We start from the raw sequence: 20,456 nt of genomic DNA, 5'->3' as shown, positions 1-20,456 counted from the left end.
AGGACAAGGAGCGCCCAATAGCCCTCACCACAACAGGTCTTCAGTCCCCACCCACTCTGGCAATGGTCTCTTCTAGCCCTCCTCTCTCCCCGCCCCAGGAATGGTCTCTCTCAAGTCCTGCCCCGCCCCGTCTCCTGCCCGCCCCGGGAATAGCCGCTCCCCCTGCCCCTCGGGGCCGTCCCGCCTCGTAACCTCACTTCCGGGGCGGCCATTTTGGGAGGTCGGTGCTCCGTGGCTGGACGGTGGCGGAGGGGGCGGGCTCGGGCCCGGGCCGCAGCGGCGGGTGACAGCGGCGCGGGGGGGTAGCCCGTGAGCGGCGAGTGTCGGGGGCGCCGCAGGGGAAGAGCCTCCAGCTGGTGATCGTAGCGCCCGCCTGCCCCCACCATGTCGGACTTCGACAGCAACCCCTTCGCTGACCCGGACCTCAACAACCCCTTCAAGGTGAGGCTGGGGGCGGGGACGGGGCGGTGGGCCGCGGTGAGCCTTCCTTGGTGTCGCGGCGGGGAGAGAGCGGGTTGCGCCAAGCCACGGGCATCTCGAGGGAGGGGCGGGCCCTGGCCCTGGCCCTGGCCCTGGCCCTTCTCCCGTTGCTTGCGGGGGGGCTGCTCCCTGCCACGGGAGATGGGGAAGGGCCGACGCTGCGGGGTAGCGCTGGCCTGGGTGGGGCTGGCGGGCCGGGGGGCGCTGGCCGGCAGCGCCGGCGGGGGCTGCCCTCCGCGAGGGTTGGGGCATGACGGCTCTTGGGGGGCTTGTAGGATAATCAGCGTTTTTGGAAGCCCTAGAAACGGTTCACAAGTTCAGTTTTCCGTGTTTCCTTCTGTTGCTAAAATAAGAGAAATCGCGTTTCGGTTGCATTATTTTGAAGGAAAAAAAAAAAAAAAGATTTCTGGGTTTTGGCGGTAACTTTGTGTGTGTATAATACTACTGCAATCTTTTTTCTTCCGTTTGACTGACCCGGATAGTTTAGCTTAGTGAATTTACCCACTTTTTTCTCTCTAGTTTCCTCCCAGCTCCCATCAAGCTTATTTGCTTCTTTACGTTGTTTCTGAAGCATGCAGAATACTGATGGCTAGGCATAAGTTCTGCCTGTATCTCAAAATGATGCGTTGTAATGTGTCCTAACCTTTGTGTAACCTAACCTTTTAGGTTTTGCACTACTGACTTGCCATACAGCTGAGAATAGTTTCATTACCTGTTGTTCTGGCTTGAGCTGGCAAAATGAGCTGACCTCCTTGGATGCTTCCCTTCCTTACCTTTTCTCTCTTTGTTATTTGAATCCACTTCAATTAATTTATTGAGCTTCTTACGGAACTTTTTTATTGACGAATTTTATTTCATGCTGACACTTTAAAGCATGCGCGTAGTATGTGACAGTAAGTTTAGAATGTCAGCTGGAATAATTAAGCCTTTTAAAAATTGAGCTGCCACATTTCAAGGATAATTCTGTGCAAGTAGCTGCTGGAAGCATAGTATTACAAACATTTATTTGTTGAAGTTTGTCTGAATCATTAGTTTAGTTTTTATGGTCATAAACTTCAGTTGATAGTATTCCTTAGGCTACACACTGTGTTTTTACTTGATGTTGTACTGAGTGCAGTGACCTTCCAGATGAACACCAGCCTTGTTGTTGAGGTTGCTTCTAATGATAGCTTGGACTGGCACCAGTGGCAGTGAGCACAGTTCTTTTAAATACTTTTGGTACCAAGCACTGAAAAGGTGTCATTGTTCTAGAATGTGTCTTCAGCCACAAAAATACATAATGCTTTTCCTCACTTTTTATAACAGTTATGCAGATACCATCTAGCAAAATTATTGTGTATAGATACCCAAAGTGGTTAGGGGTATTGGAAGCAGTATAGTTGCCCCTGCATCACTCATCAGCTGAGGTAACTTGTTCTGTGTAGTGTTTCTGAGACCTAAGCTGAGACTTACCTCAACCATACTTCCAGTTTGAAGACACTGCTGGAAGTGCAATAGTTTATTCCAATTTCTCTTCAGGGAAAGACTTATCTTGTAGCTGTCAGGCAGAATCCACACTCTACTTATTAACTGCAATGCATCATGATAAAAGGACTCTGTAACAGCTTTCCTGTAAGTTGAAGCTCACTGTTAAACACAGTTCTGGATTTCTTTTATTTGTAGAAGTTGATTTTGGAAGGCTGTATGCTTTGCCTTCTTCAGAGGATTTTTTCACTTCTTTCAGCCTTTGCTAACTTCTGTCCCATTCCAGTGCAAAAGGCAATCTCGAGTACCTTTACTCATCCACACATTTAACTTGAAGTAGCAGAAGGCCTCATATGTAAATCGAACCTTGATTGCCATCTTGTGGACATAACAGCTTTGAAATTATGGGTATTAATGCATGTCTGCATTTAAGTTTTGTCTGACTATGTCTTTTAAAATATTTTACACATAGAACCAGTATTTCCAGGTGGACAGTCATGTTGTCTGAACACCTTATTCAAATGTACTAATTTTTATTTGTCTTTGCCTGATAATTTTATGTATGATGTGATTAGTTGTTTTCCTTACTTTTGAAGCCACTTCCTGCGCTACTGTGAAATCACAAAGTAATATGGCAGAGAAGGGGAGGTGGAAGGGTGCATCATGTGGAAGAATTGTTGCCAAGGTCTAAAGATGGATCCTTCTTTTTCTTAAAGATCCTGGCTTTACTGATTGTCTGTGATCTATTTGTGAGGTTTCCTGTGAGTAGTCTCATGACTTTTAGTAAAAAGATTTCAGCAGAGATTCTTGCTTAATGTTGAATCAAATAAATATGTTCTCTGGGAAGATAAAGGTAAAGCAGAAACATCTAGTTTGCTCAGTATTTTGGGTAGTTAATTCATTTGGAAACCTAAAATTAAATTTCTGTTTTGTTATCTACTGGAAGTAATGAAATTTAGTTTGTATAATAGAATTTCTTGTTTCAAGTATTAGCTTACTTGGATTGGTGATAAAATGTTGTTGATTTTGAGACAGTGTCTACTTAACCTCTGCTTTTTCTTTTGTTATTTAAAAAAACCCCAAATAAACTTGGAACTGAACCCAAAGGCTGATACGCTTTTGAAGTCATAGTACTCCTCTGTAAATAGCTGTCCTCTGGATGCCATACCAACAAAACCAAGATATGTTTTTGTTTGAAAGACAGGAGGTAATGAAACAAACAGACAAGTAACATGCTAACATGAAAAAGCTTTTGTTCGCAATAAAGTGTGTGGAAGAAAATGCATTCATGTACCATACTGATGAAGATGTGATAATCCTGCTATTATTTGATGTAGCAGGGCAAGTCCATAGAGGGGAGGCAGATCTGAGCCCAAGTTAGAAAGTCAAGTCAGGATCAGGCCCAGTGAAAGTAACCAGGGTCAGGCAACAGTCCCATGATGACTAGGCAAGTCCTTAGTGATGAGGCGAGCACACAGGAGGGGTTTGGGCATCCTCAAGGCCCTGACAGTTTATTCTTGAATAGACTAAACAAGCATGAAATAAATTTTGTATGACAAAACAAAGGCAGTTTTTTAATGTAGCTGTGTTCTTGTTGCCTTGTGCTTTTTTTTGAATGTCATATGATAGGGCATAGTTGTAGTCTTCTGTCTTGGGGGGTGATACAGATACAAAGGGACAGCCCCGGGCAGTGGTGGAGTCCCCATCCCTGGAAGTGTTTAAGAGTCACATTGACCCAGTGCTGAGGGACATGGTGTAGTTGAGAACGGTCAGTGTTAGGTTAATGGTTGGGCTAGATGATCTTCAAGGTCTTTTTACAACCTAGACGATTCTGTGAAAGGTTCTGAAACCGCAGTCTCTTGAAATCCAGCATGTTTCATTTACTCTAAAGCAATTTAGCAATTCATTTACCATAAAAATGTGTTGGTTCTGTGGGGTTTTTTTTTGTTGTTTTCTAAGTGAATGATACTACTACTAAGAGAAGAAATTATTTTTTTAAGTAGAGCTATGAATTTCACATTGAAGGATGTTTGTTGCAGTTGTCCAAACATGTGAAATGGTTACTTAGGAGTGGCTGTGGAATATGGACTTTAAAAACTGAGTTCTGTGTTGAGTTGGTTCATCTGATGTATTTAGAGCTCTGAACAGGTGCAGGTATTTGATACTACAGAAATTATGGTAGGACTGAAAACTGAGATACAGTTGTTTAAATGTGAATGGTGACCTTCAGGTAAAAGCCAAACCGCTATGTGATGTGAATAAAGATTTAAACAGAATAGCCCATGTCTTTTAAGTTTTAGTGTGTAAGGACACAATCATGGAAACCCTCATATGTATGTAATGTTAATTATGTGAGTAGTTTTTTTGGGTAGGATTAGGTATCCAAATTGTTAGCTTTGAGTTGTTGCTCCAAAAAGACAGAGTTCTTTTGTAGTTCTGTTATGACTGCCATTCTTGTGTCTGAGATGCTCTAAGATACCTAAAAATGTTGTTAGGCACCTTAATTGCTCCTACTGAGATCACAGGTTTACTTGAGTCACTAGAGCTAAGTATATCACAGAATCACAGAATCATCTAGGTTGGAAAAGACGTTGTAGATCATCCGGTCTAACCATTAACCTAACACTGACCGTTCTCAACTACACCATATCCCTAAGTGCTATGTCGACCCTACCCTTAAACACCTCCAGGGATGGGGACTCCACCACCTCCCTGGGCAGCCCATTCCAACGCCTAACAACCCGTTCTGTAAAGAAATACTTCCTAATATCCAGTCTAAACCTTCCCTGGTGCAACTTAAGGCCATTACCTCTTGTCCTATCGCTTGTTACTTGGTTAAAGAGGCTCATCCCCAGCTCTCTGCAGCTTCCTTTCAGGTAGTTGTAGAGGGCAATGAGGTCTCCCCTCAGCCTCCTCTTCTCCAGACTAAACAACCCCAGTTCCCTCAGCCGCTCCTCGTATGACATGTGCTCCAGACCCTTCACCAGCTTCGTTGCCCTTCTCTGGACACGCTTGAGTCATTCAATGTCCTTTTTGTAGTGAGGGGCCCAAAACTGAACACAGTCATCGAGGTGCGGCCTCACCAGTGCCAAGTACAGGGGTAAGATCACTTCCCTGTCCCTGCTGGCCATACTATTGCTGATACAAGCCAGGATACCATTGGCCTTCTTGGCCACCTGGGCACACTGCTGGCTCATGTTCAGCCGGCTGTCAATCAACACCCCCAGGTCCCTCTCTGACTGGCAGCTCTCCAGCCACTCCTCCCCAAGCCTGTAGCGCTGCTGGGGGTTGTTGTGGCCCAAGTGCAGCACCCGGCATTTGGCCTTATTGAAACTCCTACAGTTGGCCTCAGCCCATCGCTCCAGCCTGTCCAGGTCTCTCTGCAGAGCCTCCCTACCCTCGAGCAGATCAACACTCCCACCCAACTTGGTGTCGTCTGCAAACTTACTGAGGGTGCACTCGATCCCCTCATCCAGATCATCAATAAAGATGTTAAACAGGAGTGGCCCCAGAACCGAGCCCTGGGGGACACCACTCGTGACCGGCCACCAACTGGATTTAACTCCATTCACCACAACTCTTTGGGCCCGGCCATCCAGCCAGTTTTTTACCCAGCAAAGCGTGTGCCCATCCACGCCACAAACAGTCAGTTTCACCAGGAGAATGCTGTGGGAAATGGTGTCAAAGGCCTTACTAAAGTCAAGGTAAACAACACCCACAGCCTTTCCCTCATCCAATATGCAGGTCGCCCTGTCATAGAAGGAGATCAGGTTTGTCAAGCAGCACCTGCCTTTCATAAACCCCTGCTGACTGGGCCTGATCATCTGGTTGTCCCACATGTGCTGTGTGATGGTACTCAGGATGAGCTGCTCCATCAGCTTCCCGAGCACCGAAGTCAAGCTGACAGGCCTGTAATTTCCCGGATCATCCTTCTGACCCGTCTTATATGTGGGTGTTACATTGGCCAATTTCCAGTCTGTTGGGACCTCCCCCACATATGTTAGAGCTTAAATTTACAATGGAGGTTGTTCCTCTTATAAATTGGATATTACACTTAATCTGAATCACATGAGCACAACTTCATCTTCTGTCTTGTTTGGCAGGAAGTACAAGCTGGAGGTTTGATGCTGAAGCTAATAGTGCAGATGACTGCTGCTTTGTGTGGCAGCAGAATCTATACATTTTACACCTTGATTGCTAAAGTGATAGAAATGGACAGAAAGAAAAAGAAGTCTTAATTTTTTCTGAAGGATCAGAACCCTAATTACTTGAAGTGTTTCTGCAGTATTTGTGCTTTACAATGTTTGTTGTGTGCCTGTATGCATAACTGAGTTTTAATTCTTTTATGTGACTATAAAATATACCCAATTAAGTTCCATCTTTAAATTAACAAAGGACATAAAATACAAATGTTTTTCCGACTTTATTACCTGGCTTCCCTTCACGACTTCAAAATTTATAAATTCCCCTAAATCTTGCATAATTTGATGCTGAACATCATTGTATTGGAAGAGCCTTTTACCTAGCCTACATGATAGCTTTCAAGAGTGCTTCATCAGTGCTGCAACTGCACTGTAATCTATTAAACCTGTAAAGTGTTTTAATAGATACTCAGTATCAGTTATACCTAGAATTTTTTCCAGATTTTCAGTAAATTTTTAGCACATATTCCATTAGTAGTATTGTCGTAATATATATTGAGATTTAATGTTGCAAAGGAGTGTAACAGACATTTCAGAGCAGAGGAAGGAGAAATATTTGAGAGTAGCTATGAGATGGAGCTGATGCTTTCTTAGGCATCCAGTATGCCATTACAGGATGCTGCTGGTGCAAGCTTTAGGACAAATTTCACCTTGTGGGCCTCTGAAGTTCTTTTTGGTTTCAGAGGTGGGGAATTTGCCTTGCTCAGTAGCTCAGGAACCCTCCATAGCTCTGCTCCTTGAGATAATGTGGCATGTAACAGGCAGTTATTGGGAGCCAAGTATAAGAAACCCCAGCTGGCTACTTGTGCACTATCCTACTTAATAATTGTGTTCTGGCAGTGCTAGAGTCAAAATCTTTTAAATATTATTCTGGGAGGGGGATGGGAAACGGCTGATCGGTGAATGAGATGTTAAAATTGTGAAAGAACTGTTGTAGTGGTTACTCAGATTTTTTTATTTTTTATTATTAGAAGTACAGAAATAGTCTTTATTTTGCATCTAAGTCATTAATTCCTCCAGATGTTACATGTGTAACTTTTGAGGACAATTCTTTCTTGTAGTAAGTGGGTTTTAATCATACGTTAAAATATGCTATTGTAGGTGCAATACATTAAGACTTCCTTAATACTGTTAAATGTAAACTGTTTATATTGCTAATGTACTAATTATTGGAACAGTGAAACATAAAATCTCAAGTTAATTGCTGTTTGTGAAGTTTCTGTACCTTTGCTCATTCTTGGACCTGGGATGATGAAGAAAGAAATAAAGTGTGAAGACCCATCAATGTTTGACACTGCATCAAAACCCTAGTAGCTTCTTGAAACTTAACTTTTTCATGTGCAACTTGTGGCATGAACAAGGAGTCTTTGGGGAGTTTAGCTGTTTGATTTATACCAAATGTTTACTGAACATGTGCAAGTTGCAATTTCAGAAGCTTAGTCTATCTGAATGTAGAATGTTATGGGACTGAAAAAAACCATCCTTCATGTGCAGGCTGTCTTCTTTTCCAAGTGTCAGGTCCTAATTTAAAAGCTGAAACCTAAGAGTTAACACAGGAGGAAAAAAGCTTTGATATCCATTACTGGCCAAATAAACTTTTTTTCTCCCAATTTTGCTCTCAAAAGCTAAGTTTTGTCAGAAATCTCTCCCAAAAAATGCTGCTGAGGACATAGAGAAAGCAAAGTCTATCATATGGAGAGTTTCAGCTGAAACAGGAATAGCTTTTATTGCTCTCTAGGACTCATTTATGAAGAGTGGGATGGATAGTTTTCTCTTTGATGAAGAAATCAAAAACCTCAGACCAACAAACATAGTTTCAGATATTTTTTCATTGCGTTTTTGCTTAATTTTCTGAGCCAGTGGTGTGATTTTTAGGAAGCACTCAACAGAGCAGGAAGTACAACTGTTCTATAAATAAAAAACCCAAACCTCAGGATGAATTCTTGCTGAAAAGTATACAATTAGTGTTACTCATATTTATAAAAGGCTAATATGAAGTGGGTATAGGGAATAAGTTGTGGTAATGGAGAGCTTAAGTTGAAATGAGAAGAGCTTATCCTTTTCATGTAGCAAAACAAAGCCTTTCAGTAGGAGTGGTGGGGATTAAAAAGTCCTAGTTGGTCAACATTGAGTTTGCTAGATTTGTGGATCTGATCTTGTTACTTCCCCAGGGTGGATTCACCAGTCTGGAATCAGTCCTGCTAGACCTCTGGTTTCCGTTTCTATTCTATATACATCAGAGGTTTTTGAAGGAATAACATCTTTGCTGAGCATGTTGAGTAGTTTGGAGGATAAGATTGGGGTTATGTCACTGTTACTTTCTGGGAAATTTCTTCCAAGCACAAAAAGCAACAGGGAAAATGCATAGCTAGGTGAAGGTTGTTATGAAACGGTAAATACTGAAGAAGGTGGTAAAGTGAAGGCTGGTTGATGAAGGCTGGTAAAGCAGTTAGCTTGGATAAACTTATTTGTGGGGATCATGAACTAAAATGAAAAATGTATGGTGGCAGAGCATAAGTGACTGATGAGGAAGGTGCTAGGATTGATATCGTGAATTACTGATAATATAAAGAGACTTCATCTTCTAAGCGTTTTTGCCATGAGAAGGACTGTTTTGGATTGCAACTGCTCATGTCATTAACAGATCATTCTTAGCTCTTGAATTTTAAGGTAGAACTAAGGTGAAAAATGAAGATTTCTACAGTTGTCTTCAGTACCTTCTTCTTCCCTTTGCTGTACTTAAGGAGCTGTGTAACTGATAAGGTGTTTTCCATGTTTTCTTCTTCTGATTTGCTTCACTAAAAATAATTAATCCTCTTCTTTTAAAACCCATTTTTGTGTTCATAGTACATTGTTTTCCTTTGGTCTTTTTTGTCCTAGGACTAACCAGGTGTACTTCTGTCAGTTTACTCAGATATTTGGTGCTGTCCTATTAATTACATGTAAATTTAAAAAAGAAAAATTCTGTCACTCTAAGTGCAGCATTTCAGTTTTATATTCTTTTCCAAATACGATTATTGTGTTATTTTGATTTACAATATTCCTGGTATCCAGGTCTTGATAAATATTTAGTTGTCTTACTTACTTTCCCTTGTCAATCAGTGTTAGAAAATGGGACAATTTTACCCCCTGTTCTTCTTGTAAAAGTCTCTTATGCATTTTTCCCTGTTCCTTTTTCCAGCAATTTCTTTTTTTATCCACTTAGGTTATGTGGTTTTTATTTGAAATTCTTGTTTTCAATCGCTGATGTATTGTAAAACTGTTTCACTCTCTGTCCAAATCAGTGTTAAGAATGAGTGCTTATAAACCCTGTTTCTTGACCTCTGCAATAAGGTATCGCTTTTACTTCCCTGCTAGTTCTTGAGAGCAAACTGAAAAGTAGTAAATTAAACGTTCTGTGCAGACTGCTGATGTCACTTTTGTAGTTCCACTTAGGGGAAAAAAAAAAGGCAACACAAGCACATATTGTCATTGTAATATTTTTAGCCTGTTTTTTCCCCTCTTTCATTCCATGTTAAATAATTTGTGCATAAGATAAATGCTTTGGCCTTTTTGTAGAAGAAATCTGTGTACCTCAAAAGTGAAAACTTTTTTTAACTACCCAAAGGACAGTTTGGAGTGGACAATTCCTAGTTCACTGGTTTCTCTTCACTTAAAAGAAATCAAAATCACAACTGACAGTGTAAACTTAGCTGATGGTGTTTTTCAGAATATTATTGGGTTATGTATGCCGTCAGAGCCTCTTACTAATGGTAGAACAATGCTGGACCTATTCCCAGTGAACAGTAATACAAAGAATCATTACAGATGTATCTAATTCTTCAGTCTTTAATTTGCTAATCTCTTCTGTATTAATGAAGAATGCTGATGACTAGTTTTGGTCTCCTAGACAATAGAGGTCTCTGTTTAATTTGTTTGGTTTTTTTTTTTAAAAAAAAGCTGTAAAAACTTGTGTAGAATGGATTATTATGCTCCATTTTAAACATTCTCACTTGTAATTAATTATGTTTGTACACCCTCTGTGATAACTGTGATAACTGGGTTTACAGTTAATTTTATCTATATCTGGGTGATGCCACAGGAGATGTTTTTCAGTAGGTCTATAGGTGCTCTTACAGTATGAGATATAAATGTGTTTTCTGGTTTTGGTTTGTTTGTGTTTGTTTTGGTTTGGTTTTTTTCTGACTTGTCCATTCTTGATGTAAAGACTGGGGTGCTTCTTGTACCTGACTCCTAGTCATTCAAAGAGTGTGATGCTAATCTTTGCTTTTGAGATTGACATTACAGTAGAGAGAGTACAAGAAGCAGGTAAAATGAAAGATTGGATGGAAAGCAATTGTCCTGGTTTAGCCAGGATAGGGTTAAGTTTCCCCAGCAGTGGGGGGGAGCTCTAGCTGGGTTATTCATATATCATGCTGATGTCACATCCTGGCGTGAGCGTGGGAAGAATCGGTGATCGTGTGGGTTGGCGCAGCCAGTTCTCTCTTTGCTGTATCGGTATATACTTTGCTCTGTTCATTGTTATCACTGTTATTGTTATTGTTTGTTGTGTTGCTGTTGCTCTGTTGTATTAAACCTTCCCTTATCTCAGTCTCGGGGCTTTGTATTTCACTCCCTTTGTGGGGGAGGAGCAGTGGCCATGTGGTCTCAGACCCTGGCAGGGACTAAACCATCACAGCAATTAAGTTGTGCTGGTTTCTTAAAACTCCAGTCTCCTGAACTAATTCAGATCTTGAAAATGCAATCTGAAATGACTGTGTGTGACTTAAATTCGCCAATAGCTACAGTAGCTGGGTATGAAAAATGTTCTTAAATTCTGTTCTGTGGTTGATAAAACTAATACTTAAATAAAAAGATCAGAAACTCAGGGGGCTGAAATGGCAGGAGTTTGAGCAAGATAAGGCTGGAGAAGGAAGTATCAATTGGAAGGAGGGAACAAGGGTTTGCACAAGATGAGAATTACAGGGATCGGCACTCAAAGGAGTAGGGACTAGGACTGGCTGGGTGGTTGTGGCGAGGTGTTAGTGCAAGGGCAGGTCCAGTTTGGGCAGAAGTACTGGTCAACCAGGACATAGCTTTCTCAGCCTGAGATTGGACTGCGCATTTTACAGTTGATGCAGTCAGTGGTTGACATCAGATATTTACAGTCTGTCCAAGAAATTCCCAATCTTCTGTATTTGCAGAGAGTAACCCTATTTTTAATTACTTAAATCATGCAGCAAGTTGAGGTTCCTGGGTATCTGATGGTTCCAGCCATGCTGGTGCTTTGTGTTGGTATCTGTATATTACCACCTATTGGAACTTGTCTTTGTGGCTTTTTTTCTGTTTCTTAATATGAAAAACCAAAAATAACCTGAGAAGCATGCATTTTAACTTAATTATCTGGGTGGAATATCAAATATAGAAAAATAAGTTATGCCAGCCTAGGTTTACTTATTCTTGTAGAGCATTAAAGTTTTTGCTGTTTTTAACCACTAGAATATACGTGTCATAGAAATTTGATAACACTCACTTAAATGCCACTTTTTCTTTGAGTATGTGGTCCTGCACGTTTATTATTCAAACCCTGATTAACTTCAAAATTCAGTGTTTTATTACTCTCAAGCAGTGAGTGTAAGTGCTTCACAGGTTTTCTCACTATTTAGACGAATTGGCATTTGCTCCATTTTTAAAATGAGCTGCAGTGAGTGTAAGGTAAATGATTCAAAGTAATTCTTTGTGTTCCTTCCTGATGTTGGGTCTGATCTCTTCGGAAATACTATAAGTAGTGTTTTGAAATATGAAGTGCAGTCCTGTTGGCATCAGTTGTTCGATGCACTGTAGGTATTCAGAACAATTTGAAGTCTAGCAGACTATACCTGGGCACCCAGACTACGAAGAGCTTGTTTCTTTCCATACTGAGGATAGTTCTAGCATTAAGAGAAGATCTCAGCGAACCAGTATAGGAGACATACGGATCTCCAGGCTAGTGATTGCCTCCTTCACCTGTGAGGTTACTCTTCTTCTACTGTGATCTCTGGTTAACTTCTTGACTCTTTCTGCCTGTGGAAGAGATCAGGCCATGAACTTCCATTGAAGTCCAGGCTGTAATTGAGGTTTTCTGAGAGGAGAATTTGAATGCTACTTGCCATAGTGGAGTTCAATTTGTGTAATTCAATACAATTATAATTTTTTAGTAGGTAATGAAACTTTTCTTTAATAGAGCTGATATTGAATGTCCTGAGTCATTCAGGTTTTTTTGAAAGCTGCTGCTGCTTTTGCAAACAATAACAGTATTTGGCATAAGTATAGCAACTGTTAATTCAAAATGATAATGGACTTCTGATGGAGGGCTTCTTGCTCTACCCACTGTGTATTTAAACATACAATTTATTTCTAATACTAAGACATTTGATGTAGTAAGCTTGTTTGGTTCAGCATGTGTTTCCTGTTGTTTGTCAGTGTTAGAATGTCACAACAGCTGTGTGAAGACAACTGAGAAACTTTTTCCCCATAGTCTTCTCTAAAACACTCAAAGAAAAAAGGCTTTCTTTCATCAGATATTTATTATTGTTTGCATATTGTATTTCTAAATATAAATTGCTCTTCTGGATTTGACTTGACTACTCTTTCCTGCTTTTTGGAATCTGTTGCTGTTCTGCTGCTTGCTTTCCTGCTGTTTTTGGAAATCTGCTGCTTGGCAGTCTCATGAGTCTGATATTCTAGTTATTTGCATTTATTGTCCTTTGCAGGCACAGTCAAGCTACTTGGTTAGTGCACTCTTCACAGAAGTTTAGTGTTGAAATGTACTTTTTAAGCAGATAAAGTACTAAGTGCTGTTGGAGTTTAAATAATGTAGACATACTGTTTCACTGTGTGGCTGATGGTTAGCTATCACTAGTTTCGTATGTGTATATACTTGAACATTTTTATGTGTGGAAGAGGGGATGATAGCAGAACATTTGTAGAAGGGGTACCATACTGTAAGCATGAACAAAGAATAGCATATTTTATGCTCTGCTAATTCATGCTAACATATAAAGGTGAGAATGAATGTACTAGGTCAGGTTAGGATGGAGTTAATATTTTTTCATAGCAGTTTCTATGGTGCTGTGTTTCAGATTTGTGACCAGAACAGTGCTGGTAAGGCACCAATGTCAGCTGTAACTGAACAGTGCTTGCACAGCACCAAGACTGCCTTTGTTTCCCACTCTGCTTCCACCTGAGAGTAGGCTGGGGTTGGGCAAGAGGTTGGGAGGGGACACAGGCAGGACAGCTGAGCCCAGCTGATTAAAGAGATATTCCATACTATATAGTATCATGCTTGGCAGTAACGTTGGTGGTGCTGATAGTGGTGGTGGAGATGTTCCAAGGTTGCTCAGAGGCTGGCTGGGTATTTCTCTGCTGATGGGAGGTTGTGAGTGGTTCTCCCCACTTATTACTGTCTTTTTCTTTACACCCACAAGTTTTACTTGGTTGTGCCCATCTGATTCTCTAACCCATCCCACAGGGGAGGGCAGTGAACCAGTGACTAGGTGGGAGCTTAGCTGCTGGCTGGGGTGGACCCACCACAGTAAGTTAAAAGTTTTCAGCTGTGTACAACTTTCTACCATCCTGTATATTGAATTATGAAATTGTCTTATTTGTATTAACTTTAAGTTCATCTTTTTTGATCTTGTCCTGATAAGTTTTGTAAACTAATGCCTAATTCAGATGTGAAATTTAATTCTTCCCTTATTTTTTATGATCTTTTTATTCATTGTTTCAAATGTTTCGTAGTTGAATTTTGACAGCAAATGTTCTCCACACACACTTTCCATTGTTTTTGTTGTTCATTGCATAGTATTTTGTGCCAGTCATTTAATGAAATAGTGTGTTACAATGAATTAGCCCATAGGTTTATGCAAGATCTGGTGATATTTTAGTTGGAACAGTGCATTCAAGTCTAAGATGGTAACTAAAAAATAAGGCAAACTTTTGGGGGAGACTGCCACCAGGGTGTCTTTATTGAAATCACTAATTATAGTATGAGTCAAATGTAGGAAAGCTGATTTTGTATTGCTTGTAATGATGTTTTGTATACATTTATAGAAAGGGTGATTCTTGCTCAGTCACCATTAAAATACTGATTTGCAGCTAACTCTATGCTTTAGTCAAATGTGGTAGCATTTTATGTGACCACAAGGGTAGTTTTTTATTTATGCTTATGCACACAAATTTGATTAAAATATGCAACATAGAATTTTTTAATTTTTGAAGCAATGATTTGCTTGTCTTAAACTTTTTTAAATAAAAAATTTTTTTTTATTACCTCATTAATAAATTTTTGAATAAAGATAGTGAAAAAAACAGACTTGTTTTCATTTGCTATATCCTTCAGGATTTTAGAGTTGATAGATGTTCTGCGCTGGTTTTTTTTTCTAGGTGTAAATAAGTTGACTGCAGCCATTAAGAAAATACTATTCTTGCATCTGTAGATTAAGTTACTGCTGTCAAGACTAAGCTAATGTCGTAACAGATGCAGATTCTAAGAATCTAGATTATGTTTTTCAGTATCTTAATAGTTTGTATATTTACTTAAGTATAGATTAAGTCGTATTTTAAAAAATTAGACAAATATTTCATGTAGAGGTTTTAAATGTAGCTGTCTTTAAAGGAAATATTAATGTAAGTGTATAGAAATGTAAATACTTATGTTCTTCCTGGTCTTTATCAACTCCAGTTTGTTTTCTAATGGTGAACGAGACTGTTGAAGTTAAGAAAATACGTATATCTGTACATAACAGTTATAAATAGTAAATAGTATGTTACAGCTATTTTGTATGTTTGATGTTCATATAAAATATTGTACACTTGTTTTGCGCATTTATGTAAATATAAATGTAACCATACTGAATAAGTGGATTTATTAATTTTCAAGAAAACCTTTCTTTCATTCATTCTGATGTTCTGAAGATGCAACCCCTTAAATTAAGGCACAGAAACAACATAGTGGAACCAGGCATCACATGGAATAAGTACAATTTTTCTTCATGTGAAGTTAGTGTGGTCCATGGTAGTGAGCACTTCTGCTCTTCTGCAGAACCAAGCCTGCCTGTCTCTAGCAAGATAAATGTTTCATTCTTGAAATTGCTTTCTCAAGCTAAACCTCAAGCAGTCTTTCTTACTGTATAGTTCATTGGAGGAAAAAAATTACACTTTTTTCTTAATTTTACGAGTTTAAGTAGAAGCTGAACCAGAGGTGCTTTTAGAATTGTGGGACAGTTTCCTCAGCTTCATTTTTCTGAAATGCTTTTCCTATTCCTGAAGGTGTTCGAGGTACTTCTGGGTACGGAAAACCAAGAGTTACAGAAAGCTCTTTTCTTCTGTTGTTCTTTTTGGGTGTGTAGTTTTGGAGTCCAGTGGTCAGCATAGCAGGGTACAGTTTTATTCTCTTCTCTACTGAGAGCTTTTTTCCTTATAAGTGAAATGTATGACAGATGGAGTTTTCAACTGTGTTAATCTAGGTTTATAAGAAGCTCAGAATGGAATGATGCCATTTTGGAGACACAGAGATGGATGTTTACAGGCTTTTTTAGTGAAAACAAACCTTTTTTAGATCAAAACTAAAGCTGAGTTTTATATGATATAATTATATAGGTGTTGACTTATTGCTTATATACATGTACATACAGTTACAGAACTGTTTTCTCTTCTAGGATCCTTCCGTTACGCAAGTGACAAGGAATGTTCCTCCAGGGCTAGATGAGTACAATCCTTTCTCTGATTCAAGAACAGTAAGCATATTAATTTCTTAATCATGCTGTTAATATTTTTAGGTAAGATTTGTGACGTATTGTTTTCAGAGTTTGGGACTGACATTGTAAAACATGTGACAGGCTCACTAGAGGTAGTGGAAGATGTGTAAGGATAGATAGTCCCATAAAGTATTTAGAGGATTGAGTGGCTAGGTTGACTGAAATTGAGCTTCGACCTGTTAAGGAAGAGTGGCTCTCTGAATGGGGGCCAAACCAGAATTTAGGTTTTTTTCCCTGTTCAGTAAGACTTCTGGTAGTCTGTCCTTGTGCTTTTATGAATTTTACTTGCTTCAAAGCTTGTGAATGTGGCACACTTCCCCAGTGTCTTGCTTTTGACTTCCATTTCACTTAATGAAAGTGCTACTCAGAATAAGAAAAACATTGCATTTAAGTACAAGTCCACAGGCTATGAGTAGTTTTGCTGTAGTAAAAGGAATAATTTATGCCCAAGAAACACAGTTGCTTTTTGCCTCTAATATGTATAGTTTTAATTTACCTTGTCCTTATTTTTACCCATGGCGGAGGGGCAATACAGTGAATGGGGTAGTAAATTCATACTGAAACAGCAATTTTCAGTGGTTACTTTTGATAGTAATGATCTTGTACAAGATTAGCAAGATCTGTGGATGATTGTTGTCTGTCAGTATAATTTATAAACATTCAAATACTGTATTTTTCAGAAGTAGGCTTATTTCCTATGTTAAATCTGGTAGTGCTGATAAGGAATGTTAGTATTTGAGTCTCTGCAATGCAACTGTAAGGTTTCATAGAGTGTTAAAATGCTAGACTGGAAGAAGCTTGGTTTTGAGTATGCCTTGGATCAGCTTATTAAGGCAGAATATTTACAGCTAGCAACAATATTAAATAAGTCCCCAAAATTTTTTTCTCCTAATTCACAATATGATGAGTTACGCTTGATGTGACTTCCTGAAGTTTGAAGAGTTTCAGAATTGCTTTATATTGACCATAAATTACAAAGACAGTAAGTCTTGTTAAAAAAAAAAATAAAGTTACTCTGACTTTTTTATTACTTATGTACTTATTTTAACACACAGCTCAGTGGGAAAAGGAAAACAAGTATGTAGCTAAGGTTATCTGGCTTTGAACAGTCACCTGTGCATGTATAAAAAGTTCTAATTGCTCATTACAGATGTCACTCATTCAGAAAAATTGGGAGGATGGAGAAAATCTTTAAGTCAGCGTTCGTATCTGCTGAATATGTGCTATATTCATGCACTGTGATTCAATTAATTATGAATTTGTTAACATCCCATAGATAAAAACCGTCTATTGAATGAGCAGTTTTCTTTCTGTAGAGGGAAAGAAATTTTGCAGGTATTTTTGCAGAAAGCAAGACTGAAGAAATAAAGTATGTATTCAGCTAAGAGTGCAATAATAAGCAACCTTTAGATGATACTCCCCTTCCTCTCTGTGTATCTTGTGGATGCTGAATATGTAAGTATTCTGTAATTACATGCATTTGCTTAGATACCTAAGGTTATGATTGCAGTTCCATGTTCTCACCTCTCTTTTCCTGCCAGCGCTGTATGCAAGAGAAGGACGTACTATGCATGTACAAGTAATTGTATGTGACAGGAGTAAGGAATTAGAGACAGTGGAAGTGAATGCTTTTAAAGACTGGATGAACAGAGGTAGAACTAGGGTCTGTGAATTTTAGACTTGGAGGATTGCAATGTCTGTGAGAGTAGGGACAGAAATTAGCATTTTGTGTGCTGCTCAGAGCAAAATCATTCAAATAATTTCTGGGGGCCTTGATTTGCTGGTGTTCCTTGTTCTACCTTTGCTGGGGAGCTGAGTCATCTTGAACAGTTCTGTGCAGGTAATCTCATATCTTACATTTGAAGACCATAATGGTGCTAGTGAGCAGGAAGGATACAAGCTGGTGGTAGCAAAATATGTCCTGGAGATTTCTGTGCTCTTTAGTTTGAGAATTGCTGGACTGTAAGACTTAAAACAGTGTTTGTTTCACCATGAGTAACTATGTGTGGTTGTAGTTTTAAGGAAGCTGAGAATGGTATGCTTCAGTTAGAAATCCAGACTTCTAGGGGTAATGGTAAGATGGTATCTTGCAGTCTATAGCATTAACACAGCATTAACCTTCTTTCCCTTTTTCCTCCAAATTCAAGTTAATAAATTATGCTGGACTCCAAAAATATTTCTCCATTGCAAATCCAGACAGGGATGTTTCTTCTGTGAGAAAGTGACTTCAAACTCAATACTGACATTTGTTATTTTAGCTCAGTTGTATTCTCCCTTTGCCAAGTATTTCAGTGTATTCACCTTTTCTCAGTCAACTTATATCTGTCACATCTGCAGTGGGAAATTTGATAGAGAAATAACTTGTAAGGCATAATGAGGAAAGTGAATGGGCACAGGAGATTTTAGGTCTCAAGTGCCACCACCTTAATATCTAACATGAGAAATCAGGAGGAGTTTGGGGTTGGTTGTGTTTTTTTTGCTTCTTACCAAGTTTCAAAGCCTGTCTTATTTTTGATTGTTAAACCAAAAAACGTTTTCAGTGAATGGTATAAATGTCAGATTAAATATCATTGCCTGCATCTTCAGTGGTTTTGTTTCCAGCTCTTAATAGTCACCATGGAGATAACTTTGTCTTTTGTCATGTTTCTGAAATTGACAAGGAAGAGATCAGATTAGACAATTAGTATTTCTGCCTCATGGTTTAATGAAACTACTGTTAAAGAAGACCTTTAATCCCTTCCTGCTTCTACAGGTTTTGCTACTGCATGTTGAATTTATCTGAGCACTCTGTGTATATATGTATAACATGTATAGACACAATAATGCATATAGCAATCACTTTCAAATTGCTGCATTAAAAATTTTGAAAAAATCATTAGTGGAGTTGGGGTGTTTTTCATTTTTAAAAGGCATATTTCAATGGATTTTCTTTTAAGTAAATTCCTGGGCAGCTCCCCTCCTCTTTTGCATCCAAACACAGTGAAGTGTTGATAAGAAATGAGATTGATCATCCACACCTGGTTTCTATTGGAAGACATTCCCCCCCCACCCCCACCCCCCCAAATAAACTTTCACCTACATGGAGAAATCTGTTAGAGATAACTTCTTTTGAGCATTTATCTCCAGCCAACCTCTTCTCTTCAAGAGAGGTCGTAATGATTGCTTCCTCCCCCAGTGCAGCTGTGAGAACAGGGCATGAAGTAAGAAGATCTATCCCAGAAGTACCATTTGTGGTAGGAACAAAAAGGGATGTTGTAGAGTGGTGTCGGTTGAATTTCAAGATGCAACTACCTTATCATAATGTGTCCGAGAGGGTCAAAGACCATGGATCTGTGAAGTAAAGTCTCTAAAAACAGTTGAGTTAGTTCCCCTGTCCAAATGTGGGTGGTATATCATGATATGATACTATCCAGTGACGACTGGAGTTTAGTAGAGTTCTCACAATACAAGTCTGAGTAATTATTGATAGAGTTACTCTCTTAAAAAGACAGAATTGCTGACCACCTGCCTTGCTGTGAATGTCTCATCAGTCCTGTGCAGGCTCTAAGTCGGTTGGGTATCTCTTCCACACCCAAATCCGTAGGCTACAAATAGCACTTAGGCAGGCAACCAACAGCATGTGGACAGGCAGGTATGTCAGAATAAGTGCCAAGTCATAGGTTGCAATAGACCTCTGGAGGTCGTCTTTTTCAGTCCCGCCTATTCAAAGTTGGTCACTAAGTCACATTGCTCAGCATCTTGTCCTGAGGAGTTTTGAGTTATATACAAGGATGGAGATCCTGTGACCTCCCTGGGCAACCTGTTCCAGTGTTTGGTAGTTCTTACAGTGATTTTTCTTTTTTCCCCCCATAGTATCTAATTAATTTGCTGTGTTCCAAAAAGTAACATGTTGTGTAATAAAAGTAGCATGATCTTTTCCCAACAACCCCATGTGTATACTGATCCATAAGTGAGTCAAAATGTATTTGTTTCATTTCTTATATTTAATAAATTATGTATTAATTACAGCAGAATTCTACAACTTTATCCTGATATGTGAGTGTCCTGGTTTAGCCAGGATGGGGTTAAGTTTCCCCAGTAGTGGGGGGGGGAGCTCTAGCTGGGTTACTCAGATACCATGCGGACGTCACATCCTGGCGTGTCACATCCTGGCGCGGGAGCACTGGGCGTGTGGTTTCATACATCTGCTCCTCTCACTCCTGTATTGGTAGATATACTTTGCTCTGTTCATTGTTATCACTGTTACTGTTGCTGTTTATTGTGTTGCTGTTGCTCTGTTGTATTAAACCTTTCCTTATCTCAGTCTCGGGGCTTTGTACTTCACTCCCTTTGTGGGGGAGGGGCAGCAGCCGCGTGGTCTCAGACCCCATCAGGGGCCAAACCATTACAGTGAGTAAGCCAACCTTTCGTCCAGTAAGTATGAAATTAGGAACGAAAGAATTTTTATGGGATTACTGTGACATTCTGCGCAGTTGAGAAACATAGATCAAGTCTTGTTTTCAAATTTTCATTATTCCTGACATGGGGCCAAATC

At 39.5% G+C, this 20,456-nt stretch overlaps 1 protein-coding gene across 2 annotated transcripts in view; it reads left to right on the top strand.

Moving 5' to 3' along the window:
• Nucleotides 1-211: 211 nt before the first annotated feature.
• SCAMP1 (secretory carrier membrane protein 1) overlaps nucleotides 212-20,456 on the top strand; it is a 57,334-nt gene continuing 37,089 nt past the window's right edge. Inside the window, exons 1-2 of one of the 2 annotated variants that reach the window (XM_074856752.1) lie at nucleotides 212-441; nucleotides 15,824-15,901. In XM_074856752.1, coding sequence (XP_074712853.1) covers nucleotides 385-441; nucleotides 15,824-15,901 — 135 coding nt within the window. In that variant the 5' untranslated portion in view covers nucleotides 212-384. The remainder of the gene's footprint in view (nucleotides 442-15,823; nucleotides 15,902-20,456) is intronic. The other variant, XM_074856753.1, reaches the window with a different exon arrangement.

Source organism: Strix uralensis, chromosome Z (assembly GCF_047716275.1).
Source record: "Strix uralensis isolate ZFMK-TIS-50842 chromosome Z, bStrUra1, whole genome shotgun sequence".
NCBI classification, from domain to species: domain Eukaryota; kingdom Metazoa; phylum Chordata; class Aves; order Strigiformes; family Strigidae; genus Strix; species Strix uralensis.
Note: the sequence above shows the minus strand (reverse complement) of the source record. Positions and strands in the feature narration are given on the sequence as shown.